The sequence below is a fragment of the Aristolochia californica genome, unplaced genomic scaffold (genome assembly GCF_029961685.1).
Source record: "Aristolochia californica isolate CCGP_79_NKW_82.1479 unplaced genomic scaffold, dmAriCali1.0.hap1 SCAF_9, whole genome shotgun sequence".
Classification (NCBI taxonomy): domain Eukaryota; kingdom Viridiplantae; phylum Streptophyta; class Magnoliopsida; order Piperales; family Aristolochiaceae; genus Aristolochia; species Aristolochia californica.
Window position 1 is genome coordinate 1,129,252 of NW_027182290.1, and position 17,121 is coordinate 1,146,372.

At 41.7% G+C, this 17,121-nt stretch overlaps 5 protein-coding genes across 5 annotated transcripts; 3 read left to right on the forward strand and 2 right to left on the reverse strand.

The window, feature by feature from the left end:
• Positions 1-453: 453 nt before the first annotated feature.
• LOC137940122 (metacaspase-1-like) lies at positions 454-1,983 on the forward strand. The gene is made up of 5 exons (XM_068785052.1): positions 454-808; positions 954-1,284; positions 1,403-1,520; positions 1,613-1,807; positions 1,924-1,983. The coding sequence occupies exons 1-5, from the start codon at positions 454-456 to the stop codon at positions 1,981-1,983; spliced, it is 1,059 nt and encodes a 352-aa protein (XP_068641153.1).
• A 3,980-nt stretch (positions 1,984-5,963) lies between these two features.
• On the reverse strand, positions 5,964-8,579 carry LOC137940123 (cyclic nucleotide-gated ion channel 18-like). Its single transcript, XM_068785053.1, has 5 exons — positions 8,145-8,579; positions 7,433-7,959; positions 7,210-7,321; positions 6,845-7,081; positions 5,964-6,758 (listed from the first exon to the last, which is right to left on the reverse strand). Exons 1-5 carry the CDS (start codon positions 8,577-8,579, stop codon positions 5,964-5,966), a joined length of 2,106 nt encoding a protein of 701 aa, XP_068641154.1.
• Positions 8,580-9,829: 1,250 nt separating this feature from the next.
• Positions 9,830-13,255, forward strand: LOC137942094 (14-3-3 protein 7-like). The gene is made up of 7 exons (XM_068787777.1): positions 9,830-10,040; positions 10,810-11,113; positions 11,868-11,955; positions 12,089-12,198; positions 12,305-12,453; positions 12,559-12,593; positions 12,885-13,255. The coding sequence occupies exons 1-6, from the start codon at positions 9,974-9,976 to the stop codon at positions 12,591-12,593; spliced, it is 753 nt and encodes a 250-aa protein (XP_068643878.1). The 5' UTR covers positions 9,830-9,973; the 3' UTR covers positions 12,885-13,255.
• A 222-nt stretch (positions 13,256-13,477) lies between these two features.
• On the forward strand, positions 13,478-15,102 carry LOC137942092 (uncharacterized). The gene is made up of 2 exons (XM_068787774.1): positions 13,478-14,570; positions 14,792-15,102. Exons 1-2 carry the CDS (start codon positions 13,877-13,879, stop codon positions 15,100-15,102), a joined length of 1,005 nt encoding a protein of 334 aa, XP_068643875.1. The 5' UTR covers positions 13,478-13,876.
• Positions 15,103-15,232: 130 nt separating this feature from the next.
• Positions 15,233-17,090, reverse strand: LOC137942093 (uncharacterized). The gene is made up of 4 exons (XM_068787775.1): positions 16,190-17,090; positions 15,994-16,086; positions 15,750-15,817; positions 15,233-15,513 (listed from the first exon to the last, which is right to left on the reverse strand). The coding sequence occupies exons 1-4, from the start codon at positions 16,814-16,816 to the stop codon at positions 15,375-15,377; spliced, it is 927 nt and encodes a 308-aa protein (XP_068643876.1). The 5' UTR covers positions 16,817-17,090; the 3' UTR covers positions 15,233-15,374.
• Between the last annotated feature and the right edge of the window lie 31 nt (positions 17,091-17,121).

Consider the following 17,121-nt stretch of genomic DNA (forward strand, 5'->3'; position numbering starts at 1 on the left):
ACTGGCCTCAACTCATCTATCAATTCCAAAACATGTTCTAAAGAAGAGAAAATGAGTTCCGTTTCTCTTAACAAAACTTGAATTTATTCCCCAGAAGAAAGGAAAATCACCGCAGACAGTCAATTTCTCCGATGATCAGACGAATCACCAGTCTATGGTACTTGTTAATTAGGATTCTGGAATATGGTATCTCATCTTTCAGCGTTCATCTTTTGCTTTCTGTCAGTCCGCCTGGAATCAGATTTGCTTTCTTGAGAATAAAAAACCAGAGAAAGAAAAAGTTGGGTTTCAGATTACCACCCATATTGCGCAGTGGGAGCATAATCGAACTGGGTTTTGACGACACAGTGCTGAAATCTCAGTTTAAAAGGAGCTGGACTCCTCTGTTTACAGTCAAGCCAACCCCTAGAAAGAAGATCTAACCTCCGTTGCCGAAATCTTAGCGAGGAACCCATGACAATCTTCCAGAGGTGCAATGTTTGCGGTGAAAATCTGCAGGTCCCTGCTGAAGCCCACTCTGTCAAGTGCAATTCCTGCCTTACAACGAACTTGGTTCACGCAAACTCTGGTGTTCAAACTGAACGAAGCATAGTTCAAACGGCCGCTGGGAACTACCATGGTTATCATACCATGAACAGGCTCCCAACCTCCCCCTCGTTTAATGGACGGAAGAGGGCTGTTCTCTGTGGAGTAAGTTACAAGTTTACGAGAAACGAGCTCAAGGACTCTGCGGATGGTGTCAACTGCATGAGGGTCTTGCTTCGGAATAAGTTCGGTTTCCCTGATGACTGCATCCTTGTCCTCTCTGGTATGGTTTCTGTAACTTTTTTACTTCCTTTTTTTTCTACCGTGCATATCCAAACGCAGCTTGATGAATGATGATTTTCTTCTAGGCCTTCCACCTCTGTAATCTCTTTGTATATTTTGATTTGACATTTGACATTCTTCTGCAGAGGATGAGAAAAATCCAGACCGGACTCCGACAAAACAAAATATCAGGAATGCAATGCGTTGGCTGGTGCTGGGCTGCCTGCCAGGGGACTCACTGGTGTTTCATTTCTTGGGTCATGGTTCTCAGCAGATAGACTGCAGCGGGGACGAAGCTGATGGGTACGATGAAGCACTTTGCCCGATGGATTATGAGACACAGGGAAACATAATTGATGATGAAATCAACGAGACGATTGTGAGGCCACTGCCGAGGGGAGCTAAGCTTCATGCTATAATCGATGCTTCGCACAGTGGGACTGCTTTAGATTTACCATTTGTATGCAGGATGGGCAGGTCAGTTACTCTCATTCTCAGGAAAACCGCCATTAAAATGCAGAAACAAATGGGTGTTTAATGATTTCTTTTACACTGGATTAACTCCAAATCTGATTCTATATACATATATAAACAGGACTGGTTCCTATCAGTGGGTAAATCAGAGCCCTGCATGCTCTTACAAAGGGACTAGCGGGGGAATGGCCGTGAGTTTCAGCAGCTGCAATGACAACCAGACTTCCATGGGAGCATCGGTAAACTAGAAAACACACTGAAACTTTGTGAGTCGCAGATTTGAGATACCAAATTCAATTCCCTTCATCGATGTTCATCTTAATCTGTGCAGGCTTATCAAGTGAAAAACACGACTGGTGCCATGACTTGCTGCTTCATTGAAGCTCTGGAGCGTGAACCCAAAGCCACTTACGGTCGACTGCTGAACGCCATGCGGACTGCAAGCAAAGAAATGAAGGCTGGTGCCCAGACTCGCAATCCAATTTATGCCCTCGTCAGGAAAGTGCTTACTTCGGGTGTTACAGCGGTAAGAACAAGAAATTTTTTTTCATATAAATACATCTGTTTTCCGCTTTGTCTCGATGAATACCTGCTCTTAATTCTTATTTAATTACAGAACTATTTTCTCTGCGATGCATGCAGGAGCCTCAACTCTGTGCTTCAGAGAAGTTCGATACACAGAAACTGGTGCTTGTTCTGTAGTAGGTAATCGCCAAGATCGCCGAAGGTTCTGTACCTAATAAGCTCTTGCTCTATATTTCTGTGTTTGTTCTGGGTTGTTGGGTTCTGAATCATATGCTGCATAATAAAATCTTGCAATAAACTGATATGGCAAAGATTTAACTCTTAAATGTAAGTGAGAGTATTACGGTTTTAAATGTTCTCATGGAGTGAAGTGAAACCATGTGAGGATGCATGGAAACGGTAGGGAATGGGAACGGTGGGTGTCAGAGCTAGGTGGATCCGGTCCACCTGGGTTAGGTTCCGTCCACCCCTGGTCCACCTGAGTTAGGTTCCGTCCACCCCTGGTCCACCTGAGTTAGGTATTTGGCTTTTCACACTTAACAGACCGGTCTTTTGAGTTGTATTGGCTAGGCGTTTAACATGGTATCAGAACTGGGTACCACGTTCCACGTTCAAATCCCGGATAAAGCCGTAGGGAACGAGAACGGTGGGTGTCAGAGCTAGGTTGTTCCGTCCACTACTGATGGGTTAGGTACTTGGCTTTCCGTACTTAACAGGCCGGTCTGTTGAGTTGTATTGACTAGGCATTTGACAATAAGCAGATATGAAATTTATGTGGAAGCAAATACTTATTTGATCTTTAGAGAGATTTTAGCAAAATAACCCAAAATTGTGAGAACAAAATAAAATGCTTGAAAATGTGAAAATAACTGACATCTAGGAAATTAACCAAAAAGAAACCCTAACACAGGCTGCAACGCGTTTTGGTGCCCCTGCAAAGTGCTAAAGAAACTGACACTTATCACCAAAGATTTCTCAATCACCGGAGAAGAACCATGAATCCTGCGTGCAATCTGTTCTTGCTTCGAACAATTTAAACAGTTCACTAGAAATGAGAAAGATCTAACTACCAGTTAGAACCTTTGAAGCTAAGAGAACTCTCATTGAACTTTATCATTTTCATTCCTCTCCCACTAAATAAGAAACAGTAATCATCTATTCCTGCATTCCATATCTGAGGTAGAAAGAAACAATTTGTGACATAAAATGTCCAATTTTCTTAGGGGGGTTAGTCAACAAACATAAAATTTGATCTTCATCTTCAACTTCATCTTCATTTCATGCATCTACATAAACTTCATCTTCGAAATGGGTGTTAGTGTGGACAAGTTCATGTCCACTGGAAAACAATTTTCAGTGTTAGTGCTCCCAAATGAAGAAAACGCAGAAAATAAGAGAATTAGTAACTTGTAAAGTAAAATTAATTAAAATATAATACTTAAACATTAAATAGGTAAAATAAATATTATTACTATACGAATAACTAATTTAATGTATAACTAAAATATATTAATGTACTAATTAATTTAATTATATATTATATTAGTAAAGATTATTGTTTATTGTACATTAATACAGTAATTATGTGAGTCAATTAATTGTGCACATGATTAATCATAAAAAAAAAAATTAAAAATAACATAAACAAATATAATACATTTAGTTATTAATTTATTGATAATATATGGTGTTATTTAACATAAAAATGTCATGATCAAACAAGAAAAATCTATCAAATACTAACTTTAACACACTATATATTTTTACATATTATTAATTAAAAATATTTCTCCATTAAATTTAAAACCATTGATTTTATTAATTATAAAAATGAGTTAATTAAACCAAGTGTTTGAGTTAACAATATTTTAATTACCACTATTACATCACTAATACAATAGAGTAAATAAAACATAAATATGATTAATAAATAAAAAAAGTATTATATTAATAACATAAGATGGATTTTTGCATGGTATTAATTAATAATATATTTTGACAAAATTAAAAATAATTAATTAATAAAATACATACTTTAATTATATTTTATTTACCAGAGACTTAAATATGAAGTTTAATATAGTAATAAAATTTAACAAAATCAGAATGGGGGAAATGGGGGAAATCGAACGAAATCGGAAGGTATTTTGGGAGATAAGAGAATAGCGAGAGAGAGAAGGGAGTCAGAGGCTGAAAGGGAGAAGAGAGGGAGAAGAGAGAGAAGAAAGGGAGGTCAAGAGGAATAAGAGATAGGGAGAAGAGAGAGAAGAAAGGGAGGTCAAGAGGAATAAGAGATAGGGAGAAGCGAGAGAGAAAAACGGAGAGCGAGTCCAAGAGAAGAGAGGGAGGCACAGAGACGAGAGAGGGGGTGCGGGAGAGAGGGAGAGTTCGAGAGAAGACCAAGAGACTGAGGCCGGAGAAGAGAGGAAGCAGAGACGAAGGCCGGAGATGAGAGTCTGAGAGAAGAGAGGGAGCAGAGACAAAGGCCGGAGAGGAGAGTCTGAGAGAAGAGAGGGAGCAGAGACATCGGGGGCGCAGGGAGACGAGAGAGGGGGGTGCGAGGAAAGAGAGTCGAGGTTTCGATCTCCCGCATTTCCTTCATCCAGATGATTGGCAAAAAGGGTTGGAAACCAGATTTCATTTTTTATAACATGGAGATGATGTTCCGTTTCATCTCCAACATCCAGATGCCCCCCCCCCCCCCCCCCCCCCCCCTCCCCCTTAGTGTTAAAACAGATGAAACACAGAGAAAAAGACAAAGAGGTATGGAATTGTGGCTCAAAATTCCTCTATGATCCCATATTTTGATGATAATGAACTAAGATATTAACCTTGGTCTATGAGTGAAATATCGATAGAAAACAAAAAAATCCCAGCCATCTTTGGAAAAGGATTTGAATCCGTAATAAAAGAGTCGAGCACACCAACAAGAAAAAATAAAGAAAGGAGTTGAACCCCACTTACAATAAGATTTATATTTAAATAAGGATTCGACCCTTGAACTTGAGCTGCAAAAGGATTCAACCCCATCATATTAAATAATAAAAAAATACACCCCACCAACTGGAAAAAAAATGAGTCGAGTACAAAAGGGCACTGGAGATACAGAAATAGTCAAACCTATAAATTGAGTGAACCCCATTATACAAAGGAGTTGAATCCCTTTAACAGTAAATTTTGGATTAAAATGAGGAGTTGATCCTGTAAAGAAGAACACCGTAGGAGTCAACCCCATCTAAAAAGAAAACAAGAAAAAAAAAATTGAATCCCCCTAAAGTTTTGAATTAAATGAAGAGTCGACCCCTGTAGGGAGTAGAAGCTAGTGGAGTTGAGCACAAAAAAGGATTCAGCCCTAGAAAGAGCCATCGAGCATAAAGGGTTCAATTCTAGAAAAAGGAGTCAGATGACAAACAATATAAATTCTACTTTTCAAAATGTTAGAGGCTATTGGTTTTCAAATTTTATAAATGACCTAACAACATATTCAACAGTAACAATAAGATTTATTAATTATTTTTCATAAAATTTACCTTATTTTTACCTTTTTTCGTAAATTAGCAAAAACAACCTTATCCACTCATAGCAACTAGTTTTTAAAACATTGGAAAATGATCGATATACATATCAAATTTGTTCCAACTTCAAGATATGCATGCCCATATAAACATTAAAGCTCTCAAGTGTTTTACCAAATGATAGTGCCAATAAGAGTCCAAGAAGAAGTACTTTTGACAGAATTTTCACTGAAAGCTAAGTATTTATGAGTATTGATTTTAATATCAAGTTAGCATTCTTGGTTTTTGATTTGTGTAAGTTTGGTCTTACATTTTCACATCATCATAGGCTCTGATTTTCACATCGATTAACAATTTTGAAAAAATTCCGATATAGTTTGCAATTTCTCTCAATTGCACTTGTTTTAAAATCAAAATTGGTAGAGGTAATGAAATTGTTGGTAGATTTATTTCAGTTTCAAGAAACTGAGCAAATTGATGTAAACTGCTTTCTCTATTATAACAGGAAGATATAATGTTACCAGTCAATAACCTAAATTACGAGTATATATGATACAGAACTACAAACAGTTTAAAAACTATTTCCTCGCCAACCTTCTCGTAATGAACTTCTCGCTCTTTGGCTGCTTTGCTGCCCTTTAATCAAACATCTGTTGTCTCGCCAAACTCATCCTCAGTGGCGATGGAGAAGTCAGGCTCGTCTGGCTTTGCCAGCGTCGGCATTCGTATGCTTCCGACGGAAATCGGTGGTCGGTCGCCCGATTTCTGCTTCCCCCTCTTGGTGTTCTTGGCGAACCTGGAAGCCAGTATTGTGGCTCCCAAATGCTGGAACCCCTGAGGGTTCTCGCTCGTCGAGCTCTCCTCTGGGATTTCAACTTGTGGCAGCTCAGTGTATTTGCTCATTTCAATTGTTTCCAACCTCGGCATGTAGAAGAAGCCCTCTTGTGTGGCAAGCTCTTTCGCCAGCTTCCTCTTCTTGAACCGTCTCCAAGCTGATTGTATGAAGCACGAACCCCATGTTCTCCATTGGTGAGAGTAGTACCTGAACGCGTGCTGTAGCTTCTTGCTGTGGAGGCGCTTGAATTGATTCGCCACGAATTTGAGATCTTCCGCTCGAAGCGCGAACGCTTCGACTTCCGTGAGAGATCGGACGGTGCGGGTTGAGGTTGGTAGGTTGAGCGTGGAATTGGGCATTAGTGCCCATGTCAGGAGTTCTTCGCCGCAGAAATCGCCTGGCCTGAGGGCGATGGAGTTGAAAAATCCTGATCTTCCTCCGTTTGTCGTGGAGCTCTCCAGTTGGCCTCGAATGATGAAGAGCATCTCGTTCACGGGGTCCCCCTCTCGAACGATGTAGTTGCCTGGCGTGCTCAACGCTGAGACTAGTCGTTCGCATATGGCATCGAGCAGTTGATCGTCCATTTGAGAGAAGAAAGGAACCTTCATTCGTAACAGGAACACAGAGCAGAAGAATTTAATGAGAGAAACTTTAGTATCGAACTGAAAAGAAGTGATGCTGAACTTACACGACGAACTAGACCGAGACAGAGATGTCGTTGAATTTCACGACGGAGATCAAGAGGCAATTCCCGCAGAATCGACTCTTCGTCTACCCCTCTTGTGGCCAACCATTTGTATTGGACAAATCGTCGAACACGTTCTTGTAGATCTTCAGGTAACTGACGATGCCTCATCCATTCCTCCGTATCTCTTCTCTTAACCCTCCATTCTTCCAATCTCACCGTTACAGATTGCAAATAAGTCTTAAAAAAAAAAACAAAAAAAAACAAATTAAGGATTAGAATTTCAAGAAACTGGCATATTGCGGGAGAGTGTTTATAATGTAAGAGAGACGACAGAATGCATGCAGAAGAGTGAAGAAGAATGTTACCTGCATATTGCCTATCAAATGTGAAAACAGAACCAGACCAAATATGCATATGAAAATGCAGACTGATGTCTCGCCGACGTAGGTCGTTGTCTCCAGATTCTGTCCATACGAACTAAACATCCACGAGATCACATATTAGTTGAAATTGCAAAAACCTCTGAAATCAAATCAACTGCTATGAGTGGAGGTTGCATGAACAAGAACTTAAATATGCACGAGGCACCTTAGATTTCTGAGACCCCACCACAGGCAATAAAGAAATTTCTCTGTGAAGCCCTTGGAGACGACGGAGTTAGTCATGGCGTCTGCAAACATTCCATATGGAAAAGTGGTATCACCATTGTTAGCATCACAGTTCCTAAGCACATTAGTGACGTTCAGCCATGTTTGGCGCTCGGGCAAATCTAAACTGTTACAGTCCAGAAACTTGGGACTGCATTGGGGCACGTTCAACGATCCGTCCTCTTTCCAACATTCCGTTCTCCAACAGGCGGTCTGTCGTCCCATAGACATCAGATACCAGGCGGCCCCCAAGACATGACTGGCTAGCATGTAGAGAATTAGATTATAAGCTGCTCCTGCCCAAGCAGTCTTGGTGATAACACCAGTTGTCTTGATAATGCGAGAAGTCAGAGGAAACAACTGGAACAGTCTAGGAACGTATTGGATGAGAACAATCAGAGAAAGAGTATTATTGGTGTGATCGGTTGTGGAGCTTCTCACTGCTGGAATGACGAACCAGATGATAAACTGCAGATAGACAATTAGCGGCAATTCAATCATGGGTTGAACTCTGAGATATAGAAATGTCTATTGATGGTCATATATGACAGAAGAAAGAAATTCTAAGAAGTGAGGACTCTGTCGTTGCAACTCCTATTTTCGTATTTGTAAGGGTTCACAGAATCATAGATAGAAGAAAAGGAGAAGAATACCTGAGGGAGGGGAAGCATAGCAGCAAGGTCCATGAAGAAATCCGATTTCAAGTACCTGACAGCGATCTGCCTCCGGTCCATAACAAGATCCCCTCTTCCAAAAACCCTGGAGCTGGGTGCAACGAAAGCCGTTCGGAACTTGAGTGCCATGTGCACGAGATAGAAAAGGTCGGTCATGGTCCTAAAGAAGGTGACGATGATGCCGAGATTCAAGTCCAATTCGACACAGCCGGGTCCTCCGACAGAGTAAAGGTAAAAATAGAGTGGGTCGACAAAGAGGGCGACGAGGCAGGAGACGAGAAAAACTCGATTCCATTTCAGTACAACCTCGCTGCTGGGGTCGAGAATGCGTCGGGACCAGGGCGGCGAAGTCCGACGTAGATGGTGGAGTCCGAATGCCGAGGAGTAGGGCTTTAGGCTGCTACTGGTCTTCATAATCTTCTCCTTCTCCTTCTCTCATGGCGGAGGGAGAGACCAAGACCCTGCTGCTCTCTGAGGACCACCCGATCAGTCAATTCATTCATGGAAGGAAATTGGAAAAAAAAAAGGCTGACGAGGAAGAATACGAAGAAGATGAAGAGGAAAATGGAGGAAAGAAGGGATTACGGGGGAGGGTCTGAGTTTTGAGGGAGAGGGAGAGAAAGTGCAGAGATATCGGAGGTGTTGACGCAGGCAGAAGACCGTGAAAGCCTCCGGTTCGAGATCTGCTTGCAGTTGCAAATTCGCAATACAATGGCCGCTACTCCTTTCGTCCTAAAAATAGGACAACATCTACCGGAAACTCTTCCCTGTCCTTTCATCCAATTTCTCAGTTACACTTAAAAAAAGGAAATTTGGTCCGCTTGCATGTCAAGGGACATTTCTCAGGGAAGCTTGTCCACATCGTCTCACATTAGAATCTTCTTTGAAAAACCTAAAATTACCCACCCTCCCTTTCCACCAAGAGACGAAGAAATAAGAGAAATAATTATAATTTTTTACTTACAAGAAGGTATTTAAAAAAATTAAAAAATTCGGATTTCAGGAATGGGTCTTGAATCATTGTAAGGATGAGTTAAGAACACAAATTCGGTATCGGAGTTACATTTTCACAACTCGTTGCAGGTTTTAGAAAGTTTCAGGTGAGGTTCAGGAGGCACGTTTCGGTTTTTGCTTGCCTCTTTACCAAGCTTTAATAAAAAATGGGCAGCCAAACATGGCTTTAATTTTACAACATTGTTTCAAGCAGAAAATATAATAAAAACAATAAAAAGCCAGAGAAAAATGAAAATTTTGGGTAAATATAATATTTCCTTGTGGTCCTTCCCCCATTAACGTCATGGAAGTCTTCCATGGCCTTGCACCAAAAGGGCACCGACACTTTTGTTTCCGAGTTCCAGCCCGTTATGTCATAGCCATTGAATATAAATAAAAGCTCTTTTTCTGTACTCTAAAATCCTTAACAAATCAAAGTTTTCCTTGAGTACGATGAATTAAAACTCTGTCTAATGTAGTTCTAGACGCTTCAAAGTGCCAAGAAGCCTCTTATTTGCATCAAAGTTAAGATAATTAACTAGATTATAAATTAAAGCTAGAGCTTAAGCTACCGAAAAAAGCAGGAAAAACGGCGCCGCAGTCTCTGTCTTATAGAAGGACAATGACAATCCAGCTCAACCAATCTACGGCCAGGCTCGTCCCACCTCTGTGCTCCTTCAACGGCATCGAGAGGATTAGGATTTCTCTAGTCCATTTCAGTGGGTGCACTGTACTTTCACAGAGTCCTCCAGTCTGAAAATCGGTTACCTGCAAGCCAACAGAGAATTTCTGGGTTTCCACAAACGGAAAGGACGATGGCGAGCGACAGAGAGAAACTTTGGTACAAGGCGAAGCTGGCAGAGCAAGCTGAAAGATACCAGGGTACTTTGCGGATTTTCTGTTGCTGTCTTGGGTTTATCTCATTTTTGGCTCTTAACTCTTTTCTTTGAGGGGATTTTTGTTTCTTTTGCTGATTGCTGAATGATACTGCGCAAATGAGTATATTAGGGATGGCTTATGTGTGCAATTGGTCGTGTATATTGAAAATTTTAACCCCTGTGAGCATTAGTAGCTTCAAGTGTTCCTCTGTTTGTATGGTTCTTTGTGCCAAATGAGATCAAGAGCAAAGCTTTGTTTTTAGAGTTTTGGGTTTACTTTTTTGTTTCTGTACTGTTTAGATTTCTTGGGTAATGGGTATGTTTATATTTTTCTTCATTTATTTTTTTCTGCGCTTTATTTGAGATAATACCTATTGAATGTTAAGCTTTTTATGATTTTAGAAAATCTTCGCATGCCTGAGTGCATCTCCAAGTTGATGCTCCTCTTACTTGTTGAAGTAATAAGTTCCAATTAATATATCTCGTTTCTTTTTTTATGCAAATTTATTTTATTTACGTCCTGAGTTTTCTCAATGCTTACCATTTCCTCTGCTGAATATATATTTTCCTATGTAGAAAGCCGACGGAGAATACTAGTAGATCTATAATTCTGTTTTGCATGCTATCTCATTTCTTGTGCTGCATTGATATTGTTAAAAGAATTGTATTAAATGATTTTTTGTGTTCAGACAGAATCATCAGTTTTTGTTTTATGGGGCTTTGATTTGAATTCTCTCTTTACTTTTGTCTGTTTTGTCATTGGGTTAATGCAGACATGGTAGACATGATGAACACATACCTTATGGGTTCCCAACTGACAGCAGAGGAGAGGAATGCGTTCTCGGTCAGTTACAAGCATGTTGTTGGTCAAAGGCGTGCTGCACTTCGAGGTCTGTCTTCAATTAAGCAGAAAGAGGCAGCAAAAGGGAATGAACAAAACGTGAGGATGATCAAAGATTACATGCAGAAGATTCAAGATGAGGTCTCAAAGATCTCAAATGACATCTTTTCCCTCATAGATGAACACCTTCTCCCTTCCTCTACATCCATTGAATCTGAGGTCTTCTACTACAAGATGTAATTAATATGCAGTTTCCTTTTGTCATCCATATGTTTCATGTTTTTTAACTGATAATTTTGAGGCATTTCAGTGATAGGGTTGCAATGTTTTATTTCCTTCACCCTCAATCATCTGTGATAAATATATCCAATGTGTATCAAGAAATAGTAGCTTGAGAACTACACAATTTATGAATTACCTCATCTTTTTCTCCATATATCTTGAACAGAATTGTTGAATTGGCTGGGAATGATTATGTACAGGCAAACAGATCACTGGCATAGGAAACAGAAATTCATCAGGGGGTATCTCCTGACTAGATCACTATGGTGTAGGCTTTGTGAGTAAAAGAACAGGAATTCTAGCTATCTTAGTTATCTATATGCACTTGCATTATTGTGTGACCATTATATTTTTTCTGTCAAGACAGTAGTCACCAAGATAATTTTCTTTGATTCTGTAATTCTATTTGTTTATGGAAAGTGAAGCTAGGGTGGTCATACCAACTTTCTTCGGCCTACAATGTCAAGACCAATGGCATCCCTTATTGTGTGTATGAGTGTGTAATTTGTTTGTCACTCTGTTCAACTGAATAGTTTAAATATGTTTAGCTTCTATTTGAAAAAGATGTCTTGTGGGTTCACGAATTGTCTCTCCTCAAGTATGTTTATATGATCTGATGGCATATATGTTACTTACTTGGTCCTCTGGAAACGGATCATTCCTTTTTTTCCTGGTGCTGATCTTTTCCATTTCTGCCTGTTTATATAGGAAAGGTGATTATTATCGCTATCTGTCTGAATTTAAGTTGGGTGATGAGCGTATAGAAACAGCAGATCAGTCTCTAAAAGCCTATGAGGTTTGTTTAACCTTTGAGTTCTTCCTCTGGCTCAATTGGTCTTTTGGGGTCTGCTTTGTTCGTTGTTATTTTTCAGTACTGAATCAGGATCTCTGATTTAGTTTTTTTCTTTCGTTACCTTACCTACTTACAGGCTGCAACTAATATTGCAAACAAAGATCTGCCACCGACCCATCCAATCAGGCTTGGCTTGTCTCTTAATTACTCTGTTTTCCTCTATGAAATATTGAACTCCACTGAAAGGTTTTCAAAAATTATTCCATGCACTTTTGGTTTTGTGGCAGTTTTAATAAAATGTTGGCATGTTACCATTATTACCATGTTCTCATCTCTTGGTATTGTCTCTCAGTGCATGCCATGTAGCCAAGCAAGCATTTGATGATGCAATTGCAGACCTTGACGCACTCAGTGAAGAATCATACAAGGATAGCACACTTATAATGCAGCTTCTCAGGGACAACCTTAGTTTATGGACTACAGATTTGTCTGATGAGGGAGGTAACTGGAGGAGTGGTTAAACTTTCAGTTTTTAAGAACCTTATTCTTTCAAATTATCCTACTAACATGTACATTTCTGTAAATGGGTTTCATTTGCTTTGGCAGCTGAGTATTCCAAAGCTGATGGTTCTGCAGCCTAGGTAAACATTCTCTTATGATCTTTTATTCAATGCCACTATTGTTATCATTATGGTTGGTGGTGATGGTGGTCAGTTGACAATGTCGATTTCTGTTACCATTGATGTATTCATCTCTATGAGGCTTTGATACCATATATCGAATGCTTCGTTTCATTACATTCATTTCTTGTTTCTTTCCTCAAATATTGGTTATTGTTCCTGAGAGGATGATGTTAAGGTGTTGCTGCTGCATTCAGTGATTAAATGTAGTTTTGGTCCTTCCCTATTTATGCATCTGTTTATTTTTTTCAGGTAATGGGCATTCCTGGTATTCCCTTGTCGTTCTCCGATAATCGAAAAGCATGTTGACCATACCACTACTGGTTTGTGTTTCTTGTTCTAGTCCAGCAAAGTAGAACTGAATTATCTCAGTTAATTTAGTTGTCTCTGTTGTGGAAGAGTAGCTTTTTTACTGGACCACTGGAGAGGGCATGTATCATTCATGAATAATCCTTCTTTTGCCTGGTTTGGGTTTGTATGTACAGGATGATCTTCGTTTTCATTTTCCTCTACAGAGTGAGTGAAATTCATTAAATAAGTAGAGGCCCTTCACATGGGTATTTGCAATCTACCCTTGTACAGTTAGTTTAAGTATAAACAATGAATTATTTGGTTTAGTTGTACACCATCTCTTTGGTGGCATATGGTGATACATCTTGGTATATAATATCGTATATATAATTAGTTAAATGTTATGTTTGGCCAGAACAGAAGAGTTGGGTTGGTTATTGAATTGCAGAGAAATAGACATCTGTGGTGCCACCTCCAACATCAGTTGGGTTGTCCCAAAAGAACAAACTCCTCCAATAAACAGCTTCAATTATTCCACTATGGAAGAAGGAAGAGCCACCTCTCCTTCACCAGAAACAAACAGTTTTAGAGTCTCCTCTAATGGTTCAAAAGTCAACTGAAAAATCTCTGTTTTTTTTTTCTGACTGATCCTTTCTACACATGACAGGGCTTAAGCGGAAGCAGCTGGTCCATTCATTCTCCCGTTTCCTGGTTGTGTGTTTGAGCAAATCGACCTATTGACCAAAACAAATAGATCAATTTATGATCGATAAATGGTAAATTTTACCCCGGAGAAGTCCATAAAAGTATAAAACCCTTTTGAGTCCTCCCTCTTCTCCCGGCCGAAAGCGCGTAGTTCCCCGACCTCTCGGCTTCCTCATACGTCCAAGAGCTTCTCCCTCCTCTTTTAATAAACTCTTCACGCAGGCCTGCAGCGGAATCACCCAACATCCATGGCTGCTTTTCTCGTCTCCAAAATCAGACTATTCGATCTTTTATATCCCTTCGTCTCCGACGAATCGGTCGTCAAAAGCACCTTCCCAGACGTCCACAAGCTCCTCCACGTCGTCAAACGCTTTATCGCTCTTTTCCTGTCTTTCCTCCATGTTCTCCTCTCTTCCCTCCTCGCCAATCTCCCATCCTCACCTAAGCGCCCGAACCCCTCGCCGCTGCCGCATGATTCCGTCGCCGCCCGGGCGCTCTCGCAGGTCTTCTCTCTCGTGAGCGTCGTCCCCGTCTCGTCGCGTAAATACGTCTGCGTCCGATCTCTGGCGGACACGCTCGTAGATGAGAATCTCCGAGAAGGCTCCGCCGCCATCAACCGTGTCGCGCTCTCGACTGCGTTTTCGATTACGGTAGGGCTGCTGCAAGGGGAGATGGCGGCGGGGTCGAGCCAGTTGGGCTTGCCGGGATCGCTGCGCCAGAGCCGGACCTGGGCCTTGCGGATCGTCGGGTTGAAGGAGGACCGACAGTCGGAATCCGGCTCCGGAGAGAAACTGGCGGGTGAGCTGTTATGGTTGGCGCGCAGGCTGGGGGAGTGCGGAGCGGGCGATGCCGCGGTCTTGAAATGGGGCTCGGCTTCGGCCTTGGCTTGTCACTCTCTCTCGGCTGAGCCGCGGTTGCAAGCCTCCATCCTCCGGGTTGCCGGTAAGACTCTTCTTCTCACAGCCCCATAGCAAGGGTTTTTCAACCTTGAACCAGAACCCGACAAAGATTCTTCAAAACCGTGTCGGGATTAACTAACCCTTGTCCAACGCACGCCTATTTGCTTCACATTTGAGTAGCAAAACTGCTAATCACATCTTCTGAAACTTGGGTTTATCTGGAAAAGCTTGTAATCAAAGCATATACTTCTCTGTTGACTACAGTATATCTCTTCAAGCAAGCGAAAGAATTAGAAGAAGGCACAGAACGGACGATGAAGATGCTGATGACTTGGTTACCATTTCTCTGCCATGCTAACAATGGCATCGATGTGCCTGTGATGAGCAGCATGGAGAAGGAAGAAATGGTGAAAATTCTTGAAAAGATGATTGAGGAGCTGAATTGCCAACAACAGGAGAAGGTACTGGCACTTTGGCTTGACAACTTCATGTCCTGTCCTGATTCTGACTGGCCTAATCTCCAAGCCTGTTATGCTCGCTGGTACACCACTTCTCGGAGGCTCACAGTTGATTAATTTCTTTCTGTATATATATTTGAGGGTACATCGACCCGTCCTGAGAGAATATTGATTACAGTAAAGCCGTCCAAGAATGATGTGATTTGATTCATTGAACTATACTTATTTAGTTTGTATTTCGTACAACAGAAACACTGAAACCTCATTTTTACATTAAAGTTTCTTCCATGGCTGGACCTGCAATAACTAGCCCGGGAATTTTTCTTGCATCTCCATGCCTATCAGGAAAGAATATAAATAGGTATTCTGGCATACGAAGCTATAGATTATCAATCCATCTTGCTGTTGCGTACTTGTGAATCAACAAGAAACGCCTTCAAATGCTTGGAGAACTCCTTTGGTTTCTCAAGATTGAAGGCATGCCCAGTGTTCTTGATGATTACCAGCTCCGAGTTCCCTTCCAAATGTCTGCATGGTTGGGAATTTGGTTAAAAATCATCCAAGAAAAAAATTAACTTGCAAAGTGACTTATGCAAAACAGGGAGGCTCACCCCTGATATCAATTGTTTCAGTTCTGTTTACAGTCCCATTTACAGAGCACAGACTTGGGTTTCTTACAAAGTTGAATACGTTCTCAGACATGTTTGAAGCCCTGGATGAAGCTACTCATTTCACATCCTATATAGGAAGCAAATTCAACTTACCTGTGCAATCTATATGCCAGCTCTACCGGGAAAATCTGATCCTTTTCGCCCCAAATAATCAAAGTTGGCTGCATTTATACAAAAGGATAGCAGTTATGATCTGATCCACTTGATCGTCCCCCCAGAAAACACTGGTTAGTATGAATGGATTGTAACCCATCCAGATGGAGAAAGATTACTACTTCAATATAATTCTGCTCAAACAAAGAAAAAAGAACAAGAGTAGTTAACTAGAGACAGTAACCTGATGTATCTTGGGAAGGTTCGAACAACTCCGCTCCTTCAAAATTGCTTGAATCAATTCCTTTTTCTCTTTAACGAAATCTGTACACATGACCTGTTCATCCATCCCGATCCAACCAAGTAATGGGATAAGTTTCTTCAAAGCAAGTCATGGAGAAATCTGTAGATGTAAGGGGAAGCGGAAGTTATAGACGCACGTCAATGAAATCTGACAGAAAGCACGAAGGGATCCCCCTCGCCGGCTTCACGAACGACAGCCGCATCAGCTGCCGGAGCCTGTCGGGTGTCTGCGGCACCAGAATGCTGGCGGCCTCGTCCAAGTCCTTCACCACAAATAGCCCCTCGCCCAGGTCCTTCTCCTCCAGGCACACCCCGGCGCAGCAGAGCACCACCTTCTCGATCGCCGACGGGAACTGCGCGGCCATGCTGTAGCTAACGAACCCGCCGTAGCTCACTCCGACGAGGCTCATCCTCCTCACACCGAGCGACTCCATCAGCCGCATCACGCACTGAGCCTGGAACGACTCGGAACGCTCGGGCCGAGTCGTGTACGAGTCACCGAAGAAGAGCAGGTCGGGCACGTAGACGTTGTAGTTCGCCTGGAGCAGGGGGCGGAGCTGCTCGCTCCACTGCCAGGTAGCATTAGCTCCGAAGCCGTGGATAAGAAGGATGGAGGGCATGGATTGGCAGTGCGTTTGGGGGATCCAGCAGTGCATCGTCGTCCCGTCGCCGAAGTCGGTGGTGGAGGATTTCAGATCGGCCGAGGTGAAAGTATGGCGATACGCCTTGTCTCTGAACATCGTGAAGCTGAAACATTTGGCCATCTCTCACCCCTGGGGGGGATGAGGGGGGTGCATGAAAGTCGGTTCTTTATACGTAAAGAATCCCTAATTTCAAGGGAGGTCACTGGAATGGAAAAGCCAAGAAATGGACGGCCAGTCTCGTCTTGCCAGTTGCCACTGCAGCAGGTGAGGGGAACAGATCCCGTCGAAGGAGCAGAAAAGAGGGTGAGAAGGGAAAGGAGAGTAGCCAGCTTTTTCATTTGTCAGGATATTTGGTGAGATGAATGGCTCGGAATTTTGCTGTTTTCCAGGGGTAACTGGCAAGTATATATAATTAACCTTTATAT

Bases quoted from the DNA above. Each gene is read 5' to 3' on its own strand.
- LOC137942093 (XM_068787775.1), bottom strand. From the start codon at position 16,816: ATGGCCAAATGTTTCAGCTTCACGATGTTCAGAGACAAGGCGTATCGC. The intron at 16,087-16,189 runs GTGCGTCTATAA...ATGGATGAACAG, and splicing joins TTCTGTCAGATTTCATTGAC to GTCATGTGTACAGATTTCGT. The intron at 15,818-15,993 runs GTTACTGTCTCT...GTATAAATGCAG, and splicing joins ACCTTCCCAAGATACATCAG to CCAACTTTGATTATTTGGGG.
- LOC137940123 (XM_068785053.1), bottom strand. From the start codon at position 8,579: ATGAAGACCAGTAGCAGCCTAAAGCCCTACTCCTCGGCATTCGGACTC. The intron at 7,960-8,144 runs GTATTCTTCTCC...GTCTATCTGCAG, and splicing joins CTATGCTTCCCCTCCCTCAG to TTTATCATCTGGTTCGTCAT. The intron at 6,759-6,844 runs GTAAGTTCAGCA...TTACGAATGAAG, and splicing joins GTCTCGGTCTAGTTCGTCGT to GTTCCTTTCTTCTCTCAAAT.
- LOC137942094 (XM_068787777.1), top strand. From the start codon at position 9,974: ATGGCGAGCGACAGAGAGAAACTTTGGTACAAGGCGAAGCTGGCAGAG. The intron at 10,041-10,809 runs GTACTTTGCGGA...GGGTTAATGCAG, and splicing joins GCAAGCTGAAAGATACCAGG to ACATGGTAGACATGATGAAC. The intron at 11,114-11,867 runs GTAATTAATATG...CTGTTTATATAG, and splicing joins GAGGTCTTCTACTACAAGAT to GAAAGGTGATTATTATCGCT.
- LOC137940122 (XM_068785052.1), top strand. From the start codon at position 454: ATGACAATCTTCCAGAGGTGCAATGTTTGCGGTGAAAATCTGCAGGTC. The intron at 809-953 runs GTATGGTTTCTG...ATTCTTCTGCAG, and splicing joins CTGCATCCTTGTCCTCTCTG to AGGATGAGAAAAATCCAGAC. The intron at 1,521-1,612 runs GTAAACTAGAAA...TAATCTGTGCAG, and splicing joins AGACTTCCATGGGAGCATCG to GCTTATCAAGTGAAAAACAC.
- LOC137942092 (XM_068787774.1), top strand. From the start codon at position 13,877: ATGGCTGCTTTTCTCGTCTCCAAAATCAGACTATTCGATCTTTTATAT. The intron at 14,571-14,791 runs GTAAGACTCTTC...TGTTGACTACAG, and splicing joins CTCCATCCTCCGGGTTGCCG to TATATCTCTTCAAGCAAGCG.